This window comes from Globicephala melas, chromosome 15, assembly GCF_963455315.2.
Source record: "Globicephala melas chromosome 15, mGloMel1.2, whole genome shotgun sequence".
NCBI lineage: Eukaryota > Metazoa > Chordata > Mammalia > Artiodactyla > Delphinidae > Globicephala > Globicephala melas.
In genome coordinates this window covers 6,195,213-6,213,628 of record NC_083328.1, presented here as the reverse complement: position 1 = coordinate 6,213,628, position 18,416 = coordinate 6,195,213, and the positions used below count along the sequence as shown (strand labels likewise).

The 18,416-nt window shown below is 42.3% G+C and overlaps 2 protein-coding genes across 6 annotated transcripts in view; both read right to left on the bottom strand.

Moving 5' to 3' along the window:
* Positions 1 to 15,471, bottom strand: part of TMEM225B (transmembrane protein 225B) — a 44,610-nt gene extending 29,139 nt beyond the window's left edge. The window contains exon 1 of the mRNA XM_030846095.3: positions 15,335 to 15,471. The gene's annotated coding sequence lies outside the window, so the exon portion shown is untranslated. The remainder of the gene's footprint in view (positions 1 to 15,334) is intronic.
* On the bottom strand, positions 69 to 16,817 carry ZNF655 (zinc finger protein 655). Of its 5 annotated transcripts, none has more exons than XM_070043602.1 (6): positions 16,463 to 16,638; positions 15,335 to 15,497; positions 14,037 to 14,122; positions 13,514 to 13,640; positions 7,459 to 7,563; positions 69 to 6,953 (listed from the first exon to the last, which is right to left on the bottom strand). In XM_070043602.1, the coding sequence occupies exons 2-6, from the start codon at positions 15,468 to 15,470 to the stop codon at positions 5,560 to 5,562; spliced, it is 1,848 nt and encodes a 615-aa protein (XP_069899703.1). In that variant the 5' UTR covers positions 15,471 to 15,497; positions 16,463 to 16,638; the 3' UTR covers positions 69 to 5,559. The 5 variants fall into 5 exon arrangements, with proteins under 5 accessions (XP_069899703.1, XP_069899704.1, XP_030701936.1 ...); XM_070043603.1 differs by lacking the exon at positions 16,463 to 16,638 and adding an exon at positions 16,247 to 16,434; XM_030846078.3 differs by lacking the exons at positions 69 to 6,953; positions 7,459 to 7,563 and adding an exon at positions 7,570 to 12,517 and having other exon boundaries at positions 16,463 to 16,666.
* Positions 16,818 to 18,416: the final 1,599 nt, after the last annotated feature.

Sequence of the window (18,416 nt, the reverse complement as noted above, 5' to 3'; positions counted from 1 at the left end):
TGGGGAGCTGGGTCCAGAGCGGAGTCGGGTGAGGGGCTTCCTTGGGCGTTTGTCCTCCTTCCCAAGAAGGGATTGAAGGAGGACAGAAAAGATTTCTCTATTTGCCCTCCATCGCCCAAGTGGACTTAGGATCTAAATTGGTTGTCTCTTCTTTCTCATCCCCAGTGTCCCGTGTGCACCCCATTTGCCTCCTCCGCTCTGCTCCACCCATCTCCACATGCCTTCTTCAAGATCACAGGCCACGCTGACCCTGCTGGGCCAAAACCTGTTATCTACGCCCTCTGTCCAGCCTGTCCTCCTCTCCCTTTGTCGCTTCAACTCAGCCTCCCAGTTATGCCTGGAGCATATAAACAAAGAGGAGGAACGTACTGGTACCAAAGGGCTGAAAGAGGAAGAAAAGCCGTAGAGATAGGATCAAGATCCAAACAACTACTGCACCTGGAGTACAGGTTTGCAGAGGCGTATCTGATATGCTGAAGCAGGAAAAAAGGATAAGGAAACGAGCTGTTCATGATAGAGGATTTTCCTGCTAAACTCAAACATAACAGCTACCAGTTATGGGGCACTGAAACTGAACATTATCTCATTAACCCTCACAACAATCCCACAAAGTTTATACTTTTTACTATCTTACACACCAGAAGCTGCACAGCTAGTGAGCAATCTAGAGGCAGGATTTCAACCCTGGCCCGTTCAAACCAGGGCCTGGAGGCTAACCACACTCCGGAGAGACAGTGGAGGAAGACGGGGGAAATGCTGTCTGCGGGACATAAGCGACTGCGGGAAAGACGTTCGTAATTACGTCCAAGTTGTAAATTTATTAACATGGATGAAATACAAATATAAAAGGGTAACCATTTTCTTAAAGAGAGTGGGATGAGGCAGCAAAATAATTCCAAAATCAGTATTTTCTTGTTGATTTGTACAGAGCACCATCTATTTGAAACCATTCTTAAGTCTTGGATTTAACATCGGTTCCTTCATGCACTCATATTTTGAAGGGAGTGTTAAGACTTGATGCCGCATGATAACGAATGTTAGAGGCGTGTCAGTTTGCCAACTCCAGCAGGAAGTGCCTGTCAGGAGGCAGTTCCTACCACACAGACCACAAATGCCTAGTGATTTCTCTAGTCATATTTTAAGTTCTCCTAGCTCAGGGTGTCCCTCCCTGAACAATGCTAGTCCTGTACTGGTAAACGCTTGCTCGTTGATTTCCTCTTTTTTAGATTTTATGCTAAGTATCTCTCCTCCGTTGTAGCGTTTTTTATATTAGTATTTACATTAAAAACTTCTGGGCATTTAGTATATGACCAGTAGCTTTTACATTACCTCACTTAATTTTCATGCTATTAACAACCACACTGTATACACAAGAAAACTAGAAAGGCTAATTAAGTAAAATGTCCAAAGTCATATAGCTAGTAAAATTCAAACATATGTCTCATTCCAAAGTCATCGCTTTGACTCATTCGTCTTCTTTACTCAATGGATTGTTTAATGCATTTGATTAGGTTAACTGTATCCACCGGCTTCCACTAAATATTGCCTGCCAACTGTATTACTGAATGAATGAAAGGACATAAGATGTTACATACTTGGATGTGAGAAATTCCATCGTTTCTGAGACAACACCCTATGGGCTTCCTTTGAACTTTGTTCTCAAATCCTCAGTTACCCACGTACTATTTCCTAAGGTGAAGCATTCTCCAAAGAGCTCATTTATTACTGACTTGAAAATGCCATACTCTTTCCTCTGCAGGCCTTCTGACATGCTCTCTTTTGCCCAAAATACTCTCCCTGCTCCACTCTCAGCACTCTCCATCTCTAGTCTACCGATCCACTCTTGCTCAAGCCGAAAACCTAGGAACCAAACTTGATTTTCCCATTCCCCACTCTGCTCCACCACTATAATATAGTCAGAGGTGATAGTAAACCTTGGTAAGAATATGTATCCATTAGTAAGTCCTAGTTGGCAGAAAAATTAAGAATGCATGTGGGTCATTGAGAAATGGAAATATAAATCTAGTGATGGCAGTGGTGGTGTCTTGGCAGAAGATGGGAATTCAGGAGATTTGACCTGTAGCCTGTCGTCAAAATTGTCAAGCCTGTTTCAAAGGGTGGGGCAGGGGGGTTCTAACTAGCTCCCAAAAGATACTGGGATATTTTCTCCCAGCTTCCCAGAGAGCTCTGGGAGCATTTAGGATCAGCTGCAAACTAATGGTGAATCACTGGGTGTGTAACAGGGAACAAAGAACTATCAAAGAAAACGTCTCTTCTCTAGGTTCTGGGATGTGTCCGATACCAACATCACGATGATGGAAAGCTGTGGAGTCAAACAGCCCTGACTTTGAGCTTACTGTGTGACCCTACAGGTTTTTCAACCTCTCTACACCTCAGTTCCTCTGTAAAACGGAGCTGGTTCCCTTGCAGAGTTGTTGTGAGGACTGTTTGAATATGTGCATATATATATACCTGTGTACGTAGGTAGGTGGATAGATAGATAAAATTAGGTGTTCCAACTATTAGATTTCTTCTCTTCCCTCCCCTGTCTTCAAGGCTAAAAAGACTAAGAACACAAACTATACTGGACCGATTAAATATCAGCAAGTTTAAAGAGACAAGTTACTTGCCCTCAAGGATTATTTTGGTTTCTCATTTTTTAAAATGTGTTTTATTTAAAAAACACATTCTGCCCAGCTCTACTGAAACCTCAAACTATTTACCCTTAATGTGCCAACAGCATCCCAACCGAATAACCCTTTAAATTGTAAACACTGACTTTATTGCAGAGGTCTGTGGAAGAGCAAGCTTTGTACCTGTACGAAGGAGAGTGATTTATTCCCGCTGTAAAGCAGGTTTCTAGAAGGAACTGAGTTGCAGCCAGGAAGGTGATTCTAAGATTCCCAAATGCTTCTGGCTGAGGACTTCAGATTTTATTTGAAACAGATTCTCAGAGTACCAAACACACCTTTATTCAAGTGGAAGTACAAAAGCACATTCCTAAACCAAATGCATACATGTGATTTTTACATTTTCTGCTATTTAGAGATTACTTAATCCTCTGTTTCATAATCACTGGAGGTGATTACCCGTGTTCTCTATCCGTAGGGTATATATGGTCATAGACAGGAAAACGAAAACATGCATTTTTCATATGCTTTTACATTTAGATCATTCATTTAGGTCCCTACCGTGCCCTGATGAGATCCTATGCTTGCTGATGGCTAAGAGGTAAAATACTGTGGTAGAACTACCCTAGAGGTTATTAGCCATAAGAGGCTTACAGAGTAAGCAATGAATTTTTATATATTTGTTAAGGATCCCTAGAGAATATTTTAACATATGAATTATGAAAGCCTCAATCGCCGGAACGACGACTAGAATTTTAAATAACACTGTCTTATTCACAAAATATGTTGACGCTTAAGATGGAAAAATGCAATAGAATGCTTTGACATCATCTAAAGAATCATGAACTCTTGCTAGGTGTTATGACAGTGACACTGAACTCTGGAGCCAACATCTGTGCTCAGTTTCATCAATCAAAAAAAAATGTTATTTTATATGGCCTGTAGACTCTAGTAAAATACAAAAAATATGATGATGTGTAAACAATTAAAAGCGGGTAATGAAAAACTGTAATGGTTAGATTTTACAGGCATATCTGCCATTCTTGAAATATACTATAAAGATATTACACAAGAACAGCAATACCTTTGATGGAAGGCAGCATTCCCTTACGAACATCTCTGATTTTAGTATATGTTCTTTACGTTTTACCCTATCAAAAGCAGACCTGAGCATTCTGCTGGCCTTCAATGGACATATATAAAATAATTCTGAACTTAGACATGCAGAATAGGCGCTGAATATAGCTAGGCTACCACCAGTCTTGTTGGCTTCCTAAGGTCTTTTTCATCTCTTTTAGAAGGCTGTGAATGCTAACACAGCTAAGAATTTGGGTGTCACTTGAAAATGTTTAGCTGCCTGCCACAAACTCAGGGGAAACAGAATCCTTCATAGTCATGGATGGACAGGGTGTGTAAATCCATTTCTTTTAAAGGAAGATAATTTGCATTAGGACAGAAGACACCAAAAAGGCAAGTAGGGGTGGCATACCTGCTGGTGTAAAGCTTAAAACTAGGAAACCATCATTGAAGGTGCTTAAGAGAATGGAGAAATCAACAGGAATCCAAATGTTACGGCTGGAAAGAAATAGGGTCCTCAGAAAACAGCAGGCCTAAGAGTCTGTTTTGGAGAGAACTTTGACTGAGAACAGTAGAAAAAGCTAAATGAGAAACTTTCCAGAAGTTGACATGTTTTAACATTGGTGTATCAATTTATCTTAGGGAAGCTGTGAACAATAAGAACCAACTTCAGGAAAAATAAAAATGTTTATAGGCCACATTAAAATAAAAATAGCTTAGGGGCTTCCCTGGTGGCACAGTGGTTGAGAGTCCGCCTGCCGATGCAGGGGATACGGGTTCGTGCCCCAGTCCGGGAAGATCCCACATGCCGCAGAGCGGCTGGGCCCATGAGCCATGGCTGCTGAGCCTGTGCGTCCGGAGCCTGTGCTCCACAACGGGAGAGGCCACAACAGTGAGAGGCCCGCGTACCACAAAAAAAAATAAAAATAAAAATAAAAATAGCTTAAATGAGTTCCATAAATAAAGCATACATACCTACTTATAACATCTATTAAATAAAAGAATGCCACGAGAAAACAGAACTGCATTCACCAAGTCACTCCTCTGACTAGATTCTTCTGCAATGAAAAAGACTGGGACTATATATTAACGATTTCATATGCAAATAATAATTTTCCCTTCAATATTTTGATGTTGAATAAAGCCTGAAATACGGTGCTAAATGTTTCCACTTGCATTATATCAAATTCCTGTCTGGTGTGGATATTCTGATGATGAAAAAAGACTTGAACTCCTAGACTTGTCATTTACTATATACCCAAATGACTTCTCTTGGGTATGAATTCTTTGCTGAATGAGGGTTGGCATATGGCTGAATCCTCCCACACATACACATTTATTACATTCATAGGTATTCGGCATGAAATGAATTTGATGCTCACCATGTAGTTTCTTTGACTGAAGGCTTTTTCACGTTTATAGGGTTTCTCTCTAGCGTGTATTCTTTTATGTCGACTAAGACTTGAATTCTGACTGAAAGATTTTTCACATTCTTTACATATGTAGAGTTTCTCTCTAGTATGAATTCTCTGATGTCTAGAAAGGGCTGAGCTCTGATGGAAGATATTCTCACATGCATCACATTTATAGAATTTTATTCCAGTATGAATTCTCCAATGGTGACTAAGGTATGAAAATAGCATGAAGCATCTACCACCTTCAATGTATTTGTAGGTTTTCTCATTGATATGGGTTCGCAGGTGTAAAGAGTTTAACACGGACTAATAGCTTTCCAACGTTCGTCACATTCAGAAGGCTTCTCTCTGGTGTGAATTCCCCAATGATGAACAAAGGTTGAGCTGGGACCAAATCCTTTACCACATTCAGGACACACATGAACTGGTGTGAACTCTCAGATGCTGAATGAGGCCTGAACTTGACTAAATGTCTCCCCACGTTCATTACATTCACAAGGTTTCTCTTTGGTATGAATTCCTTGATGGTGGACGAGGTGTGCTCTCTGACTGAGGTTCTTTTCCCACACATCACAATCAAAGGCTTTTTCTCTGGTGAGGACTTCCTGTTGCAGGACAAGATCTGAGCTATGGTTGAAATTATCCTGATAATCATTACACTCATAGGATTTCTCTTTCCTATGAATTTTGTGATGCTGAATAAGGCATGAGGTTTGACTGAAAGCTTTTCCACATTCATTACATTCATGTGGTTTCTCTCCTGTGTGAATTCTTTGATGCTGAATAAGATGGGAATTCAATCTAAAGTCTTTTCCACATTCATTACATGTATAGGGCTTTTCTCTGAGACGAATTCCTTGATGCTTAATAAAGGTCAACCCACATTCGTTGTATTCATAGGACTTCTCTTCACAATGGACCTTCTGATGTTCAGCTAAGTGTGAGGTATGACAGAAGTCACTGCCACACACAGTACACTTACAAGGCATCTCTCTGTGAACTCTCTGATGTTGAGTGAGGTGTACACTACGACTGAAGACTCTTTCACAACTGCTACATTTATAAGATTTTGCTCTAGTGTGAATCCTCTTATGCTGAATTATGTCTGAGCTCTGACTACAGGATTTGTCAGACGCCTCACAGGATTTATCAGATGCTTCACATTTATAGGGTTTCTCTCTAGCGTGTATTCTTTTATGTCGACTAAGACTTGAACTCTGACTGAAAGATTTTTCACATTCTTTACATTTGTAGGGTTTCTCCCTAGTATGAATTCTCTGATGTCTAGAAAGGGCTGAGTTCTGATGGAAGATTTTCTCACATGCATCACATTTATAGGATTTCTCAGTGGCAGGAATGCTCTCCCATTTATTAAGGTGGGAGAGTTCCATTAAACTTTCCTTATACTCATTACTCTGAAAATCCTGTGTTAGATTTATTTGCTCATGTTTACCAGCTGAATTCTGGTTGAGGCTCATGTCATACTTATCAATGTCATCAACATTCTGTATTCTAAGAACTCTCTGATCTGCATCAAGAGTTGAGTCCAGACTGAAGCTTTTTTCAGGTTCATTACATTCACTGTTCTTCTCACTGGTGAAGGTTTTCTTACTGATTGTTATTTGCCTAAACTCTCTCTCCAGGAAGAGAAATTTCCTTAGGATTTCCTGAAGCCTTTCTAATCTGTCCTCAGTCTTATACACTTCTCTAGTCTCAGGAACTTGGGCAATATCCTTTTTGAGTCTTCCTACTCTCACTTTGTATGAATGTACTTCTTCTGGAATTTTCTGCTTAGGAATCAACAGCTTGTTTTCTTCTCTGGTCTCTCCATCTGATTCAATATATAAATAGAAAATGCAAATGTAATCTGTACCCTGTGCTTAGAAAAACAAAACTTAGAGAAGAGAAAACTAAATAATCTACAATCTACCAGGGTAAGAGAAGTTTATTTACTCTGAAACACAGGAACAAAATCTCAACAGCAGATGCAAGGGCATGAATAGGAGCAGTGAGGTAGGATCCAAGTGGTCCAAGGTGTGGGAGAAATAGAGGGCAGGTTCAGCAGAGTAAGAAGATAACCAATTAAGGTGTTTCAATGGAGATAACAGGGAACTAGTTCAACAGAATCATAGATAAGCAACTTGAATAGGGACCTAGTACAACTTATGGATAAGGGACAAAGTAAGAGTTCATCAAAACTGAACGGAAAAGGAAAGAGCTCTCCGTTCTGGGATACAGACAGAGCTCTTCATTGACTGCCAAAGCAACTACAGCTTGGCTCAACAACTAGACTTTACTTCCCTGCTAATTTATCTGATTGATTCTGCCTTACTCACCTGAGCAGTCATCTCTTAAGACTTCTCTATTCTTAGTTTCCAGATCAAAGACCTGTAGATCTTGTTCCAGCTGGGAGATCCCATCAGGCTTGGAAATTGGAAATCCTGCTCACAGAGAAGGAAATGGGATGTGGCAATTTATCCCCAGATACTACACCAGCCACTTTTTCTCTTAATAATGGCTAATGGAGAAAGAAAGTAAATTCTTAGAAGACATTAGGAAGGCCTGGAGAGTGAGAAGGCCAAAGACCTTCTACAAGGAGTTCATATTTGTGCTCTAGAAAGAGGTATGCTAAGGGGCAAGTTGATGACTTTTGGGAGCATAAGTATTCATTTACACACACTCAGGGAATGTGGCGTGAGTGTGTACCTGTCTTCACAGAAATTATCATTATCACTCCTCATCTGTTGCCTACAGATTACTCTTTGTATTAGACCTGGCCTACAAGTATTAGACCTGGTCAAAATGGAGGTCATCAAAATATAACTCTGCTGGACTGGAGAAAGGTGAATTCTCAAGCACCTGTTGTGCGGTGAGCTAAACTGTAGCAATAGAATCAGTGAAGGCTGAAAAAATATTCCAAGGACCAATCTCAAGAAACAATTCATTTCAGGGCACATGAGGAAACAAATAATATGACACATCCTTACCCCTTAGGAGCTTATACTCTTGTTTATTCAACAAACATTTATGGAGTGCCTCCTATATGCAAAGTATGTAGGAGATAAAGAGCCCAAGCAGATAAGGTCCATCCCCTCAAGGACCTTACACTCTAACTGCAGAGACAGATATAAATAACTTACACTAATATGATACAGTGAGGAAGATGCAATAAAAGTGCATTTTCACACAAAATGGTCTTTCTCTGGCTTGCATAATGGACTGCTAGGATCTCATCTCTTTTATTTTTTTATTTTATTTTTTTTTTATCTCATCTCTTTTAAAGCAAAAGCAAGAGGCAGTCTGCTTCTGAGGTGGGGCAGAACTATTACAGTATCAAAGGGGCAGTTTTTACACGTATTCAGCCCATAAAGCTTCTAGTAGCACACATACAAGGTCTAGCTCAAGCCCCTCATCTCCAAAAGCCTTTCTCTGCACTTACTGAATGTCTACAAACTGTATTATGTGTTCTTCTTATCCTGACATGTCTCTATATAATGAAGTTTACAGATTTTTTTAAATTGTTTTCAGGTATTATCATCCCTACCTGATTTATAAACTCTTTGATAACAGGGACCATGTACCTTGTATCTTGCACTTCTTTTCATTCATTTATTTAAAAGCTACTCATTGAGTGCCAATTTTGTGCCCAAGTGTCAACAGATAATCAATGTTTTAAAAAGGGCTCTGGGCCTGAAAAGTATGATAAACCAATAGTTGTCCTATGGGATTCCACTTGACAGCTTAAGAGCAGGGAGATCAGAACAGATATAAAAAAGGCATTTACTGTGTTTCTGAATTCCTGTTGGGCATAGAGTCAATTCTCTTTTTGGACACATTTTAGTTAAGGTCCTCCATGTCAAATGAAATAGTTTTGCAAGTTTAAAAAAAGTTAGTATGACATGACACAGCAACTACTCTGCTCAGAATTCTGATAACATAATTCGCAACTTTTGACAGATATTTATTAAGGTGTTTCTAGGTATTTGAAAATTGAAATTAATTTTGGTTACTCTATATCTACACTTAAATCACTTACACACAACAAAAAAGATCATCTTCTTGTTGGATTAGGGGTTTGATTTTAGACACATGTTTAAGGTAATGTAGGAAGGTATAGAGAATGCCTAGCAGGCAGTTAGAGATACAAGACTGCAGTTTAGAAGAGAGAAAGGGATTCAAGATACAGACTTAAAGTCACTTGTATTATCAAAATATTAAGCTAAGATTCACTAAACATTTGGTAGGTGCAAAGTACCACACCAAGAGCTTTATAAGCTTTTACTCACTTAATACTCACCATACCTTCATGAGATAGGAATTATTACTGTACCAATTTTACAAATGGGAAAACTAAGATTCAGAGAGGTTAAGAACGTTGCCCAAGGTCATGATAACTGGTGAAGCTGGGGCTCAAACAGACAGTCTTATTTCAGAAACCGGCTTTTAAATAATCTACTAGTAAAAAATAATGATTGTGAATGAAATCCATCCCTTCCTCTAAATATGTACAGAAAGAGAACAGAAGACCAACATAGTGACAATGGAGCAAAAGGTGAAAATAATAAAAAGAACAGAGAAACAGTAATTAGAACAATACACGGAGAGACAGGATCCAACAGATTTAGAATCATGACGTTTAATTAAAAGGGACCTGAGAGAACATTTAGTGTCAAAGGAATGAAAATCTCTTCGTAATAGGCACAGCCTGAGCAATATTCAATCTGAGAAAATTCCATTATGAACAAACAATTTGAACACTCTCCTGAAATCTTTGTCTGTATTAAGAAATCTGGTCCATAGCTCCCACTTGCTGCCCCTTCGGAAAGAACATGTGCTGGTAAGTAACCAGCACAAGCCAGGTGCTTACGCACATAACCTGATTTAAGCCTTGACACAACCCAGGAAGCAGACATTATTTTTTGTTTTATAGATGGAAATGTCATTATAATCGGTTTAAATATCTGCTCAGTCACAGATGGTAAATGGAACCCACAGTTAACATTCTTTCCAATCTATACTAAGGGTCACAGAAAGCATTAAAGCAGGTTTTCTCACCACTGGCCTGAATGCCTTTTTCCTAGATTTAAGTCAAAAATCTACGCTTTCAAAATATGTATTTTTCCTATCGAAATTTGAAATTTTTCCTATCTAAAATTAATTTTTTATTAAAACATTTTGATTTTTAAAATTGAAACCTTGACAGTTTTCTAATTAGATTTATTTTTAACTTAATCTGATCTTTAAAAATAACATTTAAAATTTACCTCATTGTTTGTTGCCTATACCAGTGCTGTGCTAAGACTTTAGCCATCTAAAAGCTGCATGCTTTTCTTCCTGGTCCTTAATAAACACACAAATAAAATCTCTCCTTAGCTATATTGTTCCTGTGTAGATACCTATTATAATGGAATGTATCCTCTAACAATTTTACTTTTTCTTGAATCCATGCCCTTTCTGCTCCCAAACTGTATAACCTCATGCCTGTCTGTCCATTTTAAATTACCATCATAGTACAGAGCCATAAAAATATAAAAAAACACTATATGTGGTTGGACTAACTGTCCTAAGGCACAAAACAGTGAAAAAGCGTGGGCTTCAGAGTCAGATCAGAGTCCATAGCCTAGCTTTGTCCCTGGATGGATCACTTAACTCCTCTTAGCCTCGGGTATAAAACAGAATAATACCTGCTCACAGGGTTATGGTAAGGATTAAATGAGATATGTTAAGTAGTAGTGAACAACTGTGGTAGTGAAAGACATTCTATACAAAATCATTTTTGCCCTCACGACATCAACTTCAAAAAGCAAGGGGTATGTGCCAAACATTCCTGATTTATCAGCTCACTCACCATCCAGTAGAGTTCTGGGAAGCAGCTTTCTAATGCTGTCACCTAACAGGGCACCTGCCACACTGCCCCATGTGAATTGTAATCCAAGCTTTTTTCCCAGTCTTATTAATCTCCAGCACTAAGTCACAGACGACTTCCCTTTGGGTATGACCCCCAAGCCAGTAATTCACTCACTGGCAACAGTATATGCTTCTTTTTAGATGTGGTAATGAAAATTTTTACCTACTTTTTTATTCTTTTACTCTGTTCATACTCTGTATATTTATTATTGTGTAGTGGAAGCACTTAACCAAAAGACCAAAGTTCTGATATCTGTGACAAATACAACTCAGAGCTACTATCATGGGAAAAAGGTATGAACTGGAAAACAGGGCTGCTAAATCAGAGACTGAATTATAAAGTCCTTATTTTACAACACAAAACATTAAGCTAAGTTAACTAAGTGTATAAACTTCGATTTCAAGTGGAGTTTGCTGAACCCCCAAATATGAAAATTACTTCCTAAAGATTGTAAAAAATAATTACTAAGGAGAGGCTGCTGACTTGGTCACAAAAACAAGTTGAGTAGGAGGGCTTCTTTTACGTAATTGTGCCCAGCATGTGTGACTGTGCATACGTGTCCTGTGTATGTGCAGAGATGACAGAGGAAATGGGATAAAATTCAGTCTAACAGTATGCTGTGCTGTTAGGCTGATTGAACTACTAAGAAGTTTCTTTACTCCAAAAAGTAGACAGGTTAACTGTTGGAAATTATGTAATTATTAGATATTAACAGTAATTTACAATTACATATCACTTTACAATTTACAAGTTGTTGAATATACATTCAATTTGACAGCCTGAAGGAAAGACAGCCTTTCCATTCCATTGAGGAAAGGCTAAGGAACACTTGACCAGGAAAGGTCATATAAACGCATCAATCTGTACAGCCCCACAAAGAATAAACGGGACAAAGGCAGGACCCTGGAGGGGGCCACAGGGATTTAAAGGAAGCAAAAGACTAGAACGTTAGAAAGGCCCAGGGGTCTCAGGAGATTTAGGCAACAGAAGGGGCAGGTCATGTTCACTACAGAAAAGGAGGGGCACACAGTGTATGTTCCACAGTCTAAAATAACATGAAAAGATCATAACCGAAGAGCTGGAGTCGAACTTTGTGGTTTCTGAGAACACAAGTCGATGACCACCAACCATGGCTTCTGATTGAGCTCAGAATTCAGGGTTCAAAATTCTGGTTGCAACGGAGGGCTTCCTTGGCCCTTTGAAATTTATCAAAGGTCATCTGAGGAGCTGCAATTTTACATAGTGGTGGCATCCTGAGAAGCATCTACTCCATCAATCAAGTGTAATATCTCATAACCGTGGAAAAGGAGTTTCCGAGCGGGGACGAGCACTATCGATGGGAAGCCGATACCTGGGCCATCTCTTGGAGATTCCTGCTGAAAGGACTGCAAGTGTTTCTCCAGAGAAAGCACTTGCCTGGGTATGACTCAGGGCCGGGCAGGAATTCACACTATGAATCCGGGTGGTGGGAAGGCGGAGAAGTATGCCTACGAAGATCAAAGAGCCAGGAATGGAAAACATACTAAAAACCTTCCCAGTGGGCAGGCTGCCTCCCCACAGATAAGAAGACCTCTTTAATCCTGAGTGTAATCAAGGAGACAAAACAACACCCTGGATGCCACCAGCACAGGCAAAGCAAAAAAGAGTTAAAAAAAAAAAAAGAGAGAGAGAGGGAGAGAAAGAGAAAAGAAAAAGTATGATTAAGTACATACATACATAACAAAGAAAAGAGCAGCAGAGACAGGCAAAAAAAGAAAGAGGAGCAATGCTCACACCGAGGGGGATGCCGACAACTCCCACCGATCCTTCTCTACACCACCACAGGCTGTCTAATCTCAGCTGCCAACTGCACCATCCAAATGACAAAGGAGAGACTCGGTCTAAGTCTGAGACTTCTGCAGCTCGGGTGAGGTTACGCAGCATTACCTTCTGGGTGACTCACTGAAATGTACTCGCAGTGAGTCATGCCTTGAAATCAAGTCTCTCAAATTTTGCCTACTTGCAGATGAATTTAGGGATCTTAAGAGGTGAGGGATTATTCAACAAAGACGTTAGCCTATCTTAAAAAAAAAAAGGCATTTCTTCTTCTGAGAAAAATGGGAAACTCTCAGATACAGGGGCACTGAATTACCAGGTAGGAAAGTGTCTGGTTGTGGGTTGGGAGGCCCTAGAGTCTCTCTCATAAAAAAGGAAAAGATAGGGAAAGTGAGAACTTGCAAAGCACCAGCAAGTTTCCCTTTTCCAACAGGGAACAGATGCCCCACAAAAGCAAGAAACATTAACTGAGATTAAGGAGTAGAATGTCTCCTCCTGAAACCCCCGAAGGAAACCCACTCCCAGAGGAGACGACCTTAAAGAAGGAGGAATCGGAGGTTCTACGGCCAGGGATCTGAGCCACACTCAGAGACCTCACACCTACTCAAAAACAAGGAAGTAAAGAAATCCTAAGCGGTAAACTGAATAATAAGAAAGGCAATCCTTACCCAGTGAGACCAGGTTCCCATAATTCTCTAACATCACTTCTCTGTAGAGAGCCCTCTGAACAGGGTCCAGGCATCCCCATTCCTCTCGAGTAAGGTGCACAGCCACATCCTCGAATGTCACAAACTCCTGAAATAACACAGCCTGGCTGCTCTGGGGAAGGAGGCCACCACAGCATCATGGCCAGAGAATGAAGGAGATGATACAGAGGGTCTGCAGGGTGCATTTATGGTGGAAAGGAGGGAGAACAGAGTAGAATCTAGGGAATAGGTTCCACAACCCTTTAACATCTAATAAGCACCCATGACAGCACCAAGGATAAAGGAAGTGTTTGCTGGTGGTATTGGGGAGATGGAAAGGTGGTTTCTGTGAAGTCCAGGTCTCTGAAGATGATCAGCACCCAACCTGGGGTCTGCTATTAAAAAAAAAAAAATTCAGGAAAGGTTTATGGATGGGATGAGGAAAGGACCACACTCAATCAGCAGCAATAGTCCCTGAGGAAAAGCAGAGGGTTCCTCAGCTCACCTGGTACCTGGCTGTTAGGAGCGCAGCTGCCTGGTCTCCTGGGCTTCCCTCGTGGGGAAGAGCAGGCACCTGGGGGACAGGTGGAGCTGAGGGAGGAGAAAGGAGCCAAGAGTGAGAGCAGCCCTTCCCCAGGGCTCCCTTACACAAGAGAGAGTCAGTGGGACCCTTACTCACATCAACATTACGGTAAAACCAACGAACGTTTATCGGGTATTGACCATGTTCTGCACCTTCTCAGCACCTGCATGCCCTCCTTACACATGCTTAGACCCGTGATACAGGATTTTATTATGAAATCTCATATTGTACATTATTCCATGACATGACATACCTCTAACAGAAGGGTAAGCACTGTTACCTGTTTTGCAAATGGGCAAAGCAAAGCATAAAGATTTGCAGTGGCTCATCCAGAGCCACAGTTATTCAGTAGACTTTTGACCCTCTCCCAGACACTGTTCTGTAAACTTCATTAAGCCTTTCTTTTGAGACTGGGCACTGTCTCTGCAACCAGTGTGTAAGGCCCTCTAGAATAAGGAGTGGTCATCTGTTTCCTCATACTCCTTTCCACACTCTCACAATGCTCCACAGCACTCTACGCACCATGGCACTCAGCTGGTGTTCCTGACACACAAGTTATTTCAGGCACTGCAGTCGGCACAAGTGATCTCATACAAACTTCATACAAGACAAAGGCAGTACAAGAGAGATCAACCTCTCTCTATAATACATAAAAATGTTATTTTGTGGTCAACATGTGATATGTATACATTGTTATTTTACGGTCAATATGTGATATGTATACATTGGGCTCAACCAAGGAATTAGATGGTTGTTTTCTTGATCAAAATTAGATTAGTCACGAACACTGCAGTGGCAACAGAATGGCAGCTGGCAAAGCACAAAAGGTCAAGGAGGGAAGAAACTAAGTTAAGGGAACAGGGGGAGGGACAGGCCCTAAATCTAAGAGGAAGTGAAAGCAAGGCACGGGCGGTAAGGTGCGGCAAAAGCAGCATTTCTTAGAAATTATTCTGAATGTGGTAACTGCGATGAAGTGAAAGTTGCATGAAGGAGAAACAGCCAGAGCAGAGTGAGCGAAGACCACTCGGCCTATTAAAGGACAGGCTGACCTCAACAGAGGGGCCGAGATCAGGACTGGACTGAGTTGCGTCTGTGCCTCCCCTTCAAGATCTCCCTCTAGGGAGCAATCTCTCATTGAAATCCCTGGCCTCTCTCATACCAGGCCCAGGAGCCCCTCTGCACTCCCATTCTCCTGGATGGAAGTGGTCTCTCTGCCTTACCCCCAGTGAGTCCCTGTTCCATGTCGGTGTCCTGCACGAACTGAGGCTCTCGGGACAGACCCTCAGAGTGGGTCTCCAAAGGCTGAAACTGGACCCTTGGAGATCCTGCTGCTTCCTGGGCCGATATTTCCTCCATCCCTGTTCTGGAGGACGATGACCATCACTGCAGGGTGAGATTAGGAGAAATTATTGTAACAAGTTAAAACAACCCATCATTTTACATTCTCAGGACTTAGCAAAGTATCTTGCACACTGTAGACACAATGAAAATAGTTAATGATGATTAACCACCTAAAATAAACAGCAGGAAGAAAAATGGACATTATTCACGTTCAGATATTTAAGAACCAAGTCATATGGTCCAAGTATGCAGTTTATTTGAACTCCACTAATCCAGAATTTGTGGAATTTTTTTTAATCAAGGAAACACAATTTAAGAGCCTAAAATTTTCTGTGTAAATTGAAAATACTTGACATTTACAAACTTCTTTCAAGGTTCAGGTATGCACCCAGAGAAACACACTAGTTCCGATACTCGTAATTTTTTAAAAGCAGGCCCCTACGAATTTTTTGGTAAACACTGTCAGCCCCCTCTGAATTACTGAACGGCCTCAACTGATAACCAAGTTCCACTCTGGGGGGTCAGACCCTTCGATAACTCAGACTAGGTGGCAAGGCCCTTCCCACAATCCTGACAGTAAGCCAGGGAAGGGCTGCGACTCTAACAGGTCTGACTGGTTGTCCTTCACACCCAAGGACGCGGCAGCGCTCCGTCCCCTTTCCACACCCTCAGAAAGGGCCCTCGCGCCCGGCCCTCAGAAGGCCTCGCCCGGCGCTGCCCTCCTCCCACTTCCCTGCTAGGTCAAGACACGGTCCCAAAAGGGCGAAGCGGGCCCCAGAAACCCAGCTCACAGCAGGGCACGGTCACCGGGTCCTGACGGCGGGGCCCTCCGTCCGCGGGGTGTCGGGGCGAACCCTGACTGAAGAGACACGGGCCCTCGCACCCCGGCCCCGCGCGCCCCTGGGGACGGGAACCGCAGTCAGCCGGGGACGAGAGACTCCTCCTCCCCGGGAGGCTAAACAAGGAGCCAACGCACCGCGACCCCAGAACGCCTTCCGGGGACTCACCAAGCGGAGGGGCGGGCCGGTCGGCCGTCCGGTAGCGGACACCCTGGCTCACGGGGCCACCACAGCCTTTCGGGGGTCGCTCTAGGCTGCTCGGAGGCCGGCGCTTCTCTGTGGTACTTCCGGAGGCGGAGTCCGATGGCTGGGGGCAGGGCGGGCCCCGGATGAGGGCCCCGGATGCGGGCTCCGGATAAGCGGGTGTCAGTCGCTGAGTCTTGTTTGTGAGGCTTTTCCATCCACGTCCTTCTGCCGGTCTCACCCTCCCTGCTGACCCTCGCTGGCCGCTCTGTAGCCAGTACATCGGTAGTGACCGCGACAGCCCCGGACTTGGGAAGGCGGCCCCGCTCTCCCTTCCCTGGCTGCAGCCAACCTTCGAGACTCCCCACGGGGTGGTGGCTCTTCCGCGGGCGTGCGTGTCGGGGATGAGGACGAAATATCCAACCTAGTGGTCCGACCTCCATGAGTCAGCCGTTCGGGAACTAGCACAGGGGTACAAAATACGCTGATTACAGCCAGGGTTGAAGGCGCTTCGGTTATATGAGAACCTCAGAAAATCATAGGATCGAAACATAATACGGTTCTTGGGGGAAGGTGGGGGCATTGAGCAAGTTGGAGTGGAAGAGAGACTGGGAAAGAGCTGTGTTCCTGGTGGAAAGACGGGACTCTGCAGAAGGAGGGATGGGTAAAGCACGGTGCACGTGGACAGGCAGGCCCAGGGCTAGCACAGAAGCCCCTAGGGCATTAGGACCTCCTGCATCCTTAGAGAATGTGATGTCTTGTGGTGGGACTAGGTCCGCCAGGGACTGGCAAGTCGACTAAAGAATCAAAACAGTGATTGGAAGGGACTTTAGGTACTACTCCTTTGTTTAAGCTCACAAATCAGATATTTACCCTTTAATGATATTTGACATTTACAGTTAAATATAAGAAAAATCAAGTGTGACATTCTCCATGCTTTTTCAAATTACATAAGCCTCTGGGAGATTCTGATATGACTTCCCTTTCTCTCCTTGAGTATCTCATGAACCTACAGCAACTTCCTACTATGACACAATCTCTCTAGTCTATAGTATCTCTGTCACAATGGAGTCAGCATCACGGATAGGAAATGCACTGCTTAAAAAAAAAAAATGCACTGCTTGGTCAATTGCTTGTTGGACAGCTCCAGTTAGAAAGTTTTTTTTTGTGTTGAACAGAACTATACCTCCTGGTGATGTCCATTGTTCCTGTTGCAATCCCTGGGACAACAGATGACACATTACTTCCTGCTTGTCATTAACAACTTGTTATGAACCAGGTTCGTTTGCCCAATGGGCAGCAAGCCAAACACTGAGAGACTGAGGTTGGCAGCAGAGTTTATTAACACGGAAGCCAAGTGAGGAGGTAGGAGAACAAATCTCAGATCCACCTCCCTGAAGGTGAGGGACTTGAGATTTTTATTGGATAAAGAAGCAGGTTGGTCTTAAGTGTGGGGTAAGGTGATAGGAGGTTGGGGAAAGGTGAGGTAATCAGTGTTCTGCAAAGGCATATCTGAGTTACAGGCTTCTTAATGGGATGCATGTTCAAAAATGCAGGCACTTAGCATGATCTGAGCTTCGAGTTTTTGGCCCTCTGATGTCAAAAGTTCATTCGTCAGACACCTGCACAGGCTGAGTTTTAGGATCAGTGGTCCCAACCAGTCTTAGCCAGCTTGAACTGGACAAGAGCTGACTCCAAGTTTCTGAAAAACAGCTTTAGTCCCTGTTACTGTAGCCACTCATATGACAGAGGTGTTATCTATAGGGGTAGTTGAGGAATCTCGTGGTATATTATCTAGGCTACAAGAAGCTTGGAGGGTGTGTAACTTGAAAAAAATAATTTAAGCGAGCTTGTTCAGTGAAGGCAGAGGGTTTTTTCTTTTATTTTATTATTATTTTTTTTTTGCGGTACGCAGGCCTCTCACTGTTGTGGCCTCTCC